Here is a 3,729-nt window from a genome sequence, read left to right on the forward strand (position 1 = left end):
ACTGCGCAGGACATATTATATAAGCATTTGCGCAGACACAGTGACACAGGTGCACTCACTATTCCTTCACTCTCATAGACCGATGGGTCGGCAATCCGACACGACCGAAGAGAGGTCAGGCGCAGGACCGACATTTATGTGCTCTCCGGTGCACGGGTGTATCGTGTATCAATCACCAACTTCCAGGCTCCGGGCTGCTTTGTGAAAGTCTTCTAAAACCAACAAAGCGATTTCGGCCCGACTCGGGTATCGAACCGGAACAGATCTCCTCCTGCTCAGCAGCCGCATTTGCGACAGCTAGACCCACGAGGCAGTTAATGTAGTTTAGAATAAATAAGATTTTTCATTATTCAATACAGATTTTCCATGGACCTTAATAAATATTATTTGATGACGAGGTGTTAACACTTCACCAGTGGCAGCTAACTATGCCTGAGTTGCGAATCAATGTTGTTCTTGTCAAATAATATCACCCTAGAAAAACAGGTTAGTGAAAAAATATGAAGATTTTTATGAAACTATTTTAATATTGCCAAAGAAAATAACAAAAGTTGGCGGTATAGACTGAATGCAAGCATGAAACGAAATGCGTTAATGAAATGAAATGCGTTAAAATACTGGTTAATATATGTCGATTCAGACAAAGGAAATATAAAAATACATAAAAAAAATCTAACAAAGTAAATAGAATAAAAATGTTTGAAAATTAGAACACCATATAAAAGTCAGTCATTACAAACAACGGAAATTCTCCCTCGAAAACTGATAGCTGTCAACTGATCAAAGCATTCGAACTTTGTCTCTGCTTCACACATGATGTTGTAAAATACGTACATATAAAAACGAAAGATGACTTCTGTGGCCAAACCCCTGAATGGATTAGGTTATTTTTTTTACAATTCGCCACAGAATATCATAAAGTATATGCGATGGCATTTAATGTGATTGTGAACGACACACCCTGTATAACAACAAATGACGGACAACAATCATCAAAAATATATCGAGCGCATCCCTAAAAGCAATTGGCGTTACACTGATAAGCGAGTGCCCTTGAAATCACATTGATAAAACTGGTCACTCGTATCACTGAGCCACTAGTGCCAGTAGCGTCGGGACATACGAACAGACAGCACGCACAAACATGCCTTGCTTAAAGATCTTAACTAATATTCCTATCAGCCAAGTACCGAAGGATTTCGTCAGCAAAATTCTGCCCTTGCTATCCAAAGTTGTCAGAAAACCAGAGGATGTAAGTATTACCTATTATATTTTTATAGGTATAGCTTATTGTTAGTTAATATAATGCCTGTTGCGATGTCAAATAAATAAGTATTACGAAACTAAATGATTTGTAAACACAGTGATAAGATTGTGAACGAAAGCGAATTTGTTTTTTATTTCATGTAAATATCGTTATATTATATGTTATCGTATGTGTTGTGTCGTACCTACATATTTTATATTTGGATTTTGTGCGTAGCGTAATGAATTTAAATTATATTCATGAATGTTATCATTCGATAAAATGGCCATTTAAAAATGTTTTTGAGGATCAATTCTAAGTCAAATAAACCTCTATACGTTACGAGGTTAGTCTGTTATTATGGAACAGTCTAAACTGTCAGATATCACTCAAGATTTTGATCTTGTTGCATTGCTAGCGATAGTACGATAGTAGGACGCATCTATCGGAATAATTATTTGAAAACACAATAGGTACATGGCTTTATTATTTTTATCTCGAACGCGTACAAAATATAAGAAGATAGCCTTCAAAACACTTAGACTTCGTATATTGTTATTCTCCACTTAAATTCGTATTTATACAAATCGTAAATCGCCCCCTATCGCCCCACGTAAACGTCCCTTCATGCATGGGCCAGCAGTCACCATGTATTGTATATCTCCCAGATTATATCTTTGGACCACATACTGGTGCTAAACTGCTAATATAAGTCTCCAAATTACAAATGTACGTTACATTTTGAGACACAGATGATGTGTCAAGGCCGAGTGATCGATGTGATTCATTTTCGTTTGTTTTAAGTCCATTACGCCCGACCAGCGCCTGCATACAATACTCGTGCTAAGTAATTGCAATACTGAGCACTTGGTTGCTATTCAGTTTTCTCTCATTTGCCAAATATTTCACAGCTTACACCCGATTATTAACAGGTATATGAATAGATACATACTGCACACAATTGACTCCTACAACGATCATATATTTATTCCTATGTTCCAGAAATTCCTATGCGTGGTGTCAGGTGACTGCCACATCTCCTTCGCCGGAGAGTCATCGATTCCTAGCGCCGTAGCCACCCTCGAGTCTATCGGCAATCTAGGAGTTGAGGAGAACAAAGTTATCACCAGAGAAGTCACTGCTTTCATCGAGAAAGAACTTGGAATACCACCAAATCAGTAAGTTTCTACTTCAAAAATTTAGGTTAGATATCCTAAACAATGTTTGTCTGTTTGTCATTACATGTAGGTCAACAATTAGTCTCATACGATGGCTTCAAGCGTCTGCACAAAGATGGGAACAGAAATGGTGTCAAACGCTTTTTTAAGATCTAAGAATACTGTTCATTTGTACCCTTTATCTACTTCTCTAACGATTTCACTTGTCAACGCGGTAACAGCATCCTGTGTCGAAAGCCCTTGTCTAAAACCATATTGAGCACTAGAAAGAAGAATTTATGAGCTTTCGATAGGTTGGCAGATATGGGGCACTCAGAAAGCGGCTCCTTGAAGCGGGCATATTGTGTGGAGGTTTCGGTCTCTGGAGCCCTAACCACGAGTAGCTTGTGCCCTTTTCCCAATATTAGTGAATACCTATACGTATGTATATTTTTAATGTTGTTTAACATGTAAATGTGCATTGTTTCAGCTTCTTCTTGTCGTTCTACGATCTCAAGGGACAGGATATTGGTAAAGGAGGAGTGACAATGGCTTAGACAATGTTTGTTGGCTCTTTCTCTAAAGATCAAATGCATTTATTCTGATAGAAGTTGACTAGACTTAAGTGAACTGGTTGTGATTGTGAAAAAATAAGCAAATGTTGGATTCATTTTATTTGTTAAAATTTTGCTGTAATTTATTTTAATCTACATAAAATATATGAAGTTTTAAACAGTGTGTTGACTTATTTGTGTGTCTAGTAAAAGGCTCTTTACTATTCATACATACCTATAGGTACCTACATTATTGAATGATATTGCATGCCTATGTATGTTACCTACTTATTTGTGGGTTATTCGTCATCTCGCCACACTAGACTCATTACGAATGTGTCCAGTTGGTGAAACTCAAAATTTGTACATATATCATTTCACCAACTCGACTTTACCCGAATTCAAGATAAAAGTACAGTCGAGCACATATATTCTTTGTGTCACAAACATCATCCGGCCACTGAACGTCGATCTAAGGTAAGGTAAGGTAACTTGAACGTAAGTTATAAGTATGAATACGTTGTAGTCAAGTATTCCTCAATGGGATCCCGATCCTGATCACGTGAGCATTTCGTTACACCGCTCCGACGGGATGGGCAACTGGGCAAAGTGATTGGAGTTGCCTCGCCAGACTCCGATATAAGTCGTACGAGTCCAATAGGAGCGGTAGCGTTTCATAAAACATTTACGGCTATAAAATCAAAGATGGCGGATAGCTGTTACTGCTTGCTTTTTTAGATTATGAATTCACACCGATACATTTTAGATAAGT

The 3,729-nt window shown here is 37.7% G+C and overlaps 1 protein-coding gene across 1 annotated transcript; it reads left to right on the top strand.

The window, feature by feature from the left end:
• The first annotated feature begins 1,083 nt into the window (after nt 1-1,083).
• LOC110374504 (macrophage migration inhibitory factor homolog) lies at nt 1,084-3,138 on the top strand. Its single transcript, XM_021332236.3, has 3 exons — nt 1,084-1,252; nt 2,249-2,424; nt 2,894-3,138. Exons 1-3 carry the CDS (start codon nt 1,145-1,147, stop codon nt 2,958-2,960), a joined length of 351 nt encoding a protein of 116 aa, XP_021187911.3. The 5' UTR covers nt 1,084-1,144; the 3' UTR covers nt 2,961-3,138.
• Nucleotides 3,139-3,729: the final 591 nt, after the last annotated feature.

The sequence above is a fragment of the Helicoverpa armigera genome, chromosome 1 (genome assembly GCF_030705265.1).
Source record: "Helicoverpa armigera isolate CAAS_96S chromosome 1, ASM3070526v1, whole genome shotgun sequence".
NCBI classification, from domain to species: domain Eukaryota; kingdom Metazoa; phylum Arthropoda; class Insecta; order Lepidoptera; family Noctuidae; genus Helicoverpa; species Helicoverpa armigera.

What these genes read in the sequence shown, in the direction of transcription:
- LOC110374504 (XM_021332236.3), top strand. Translation starts at nt 1,145, where the DNA reads ATGCCTTGCTTAAAGATCTTAACTAATATTCCTATCAGCCAAGTACCG. An exon ending in TTGTCAGAAAACCAGAGGAT is followed by an intron (nt 1,253 to 2,248) that starts GTAAGTATTACC and finishes CCTATGTTCCAG; the next exon opens with AAATTCCTATGCGTGGTGTC. An exon ending in CTTGGAATACCACCAAATCA is followed by an intron (nt 2,425 to 2,893) that starts GTAAGTTTCTAC and finishes GCATTGTTTCAG; the next exon opens with CTTCTTCTTGTCGTTCTACG.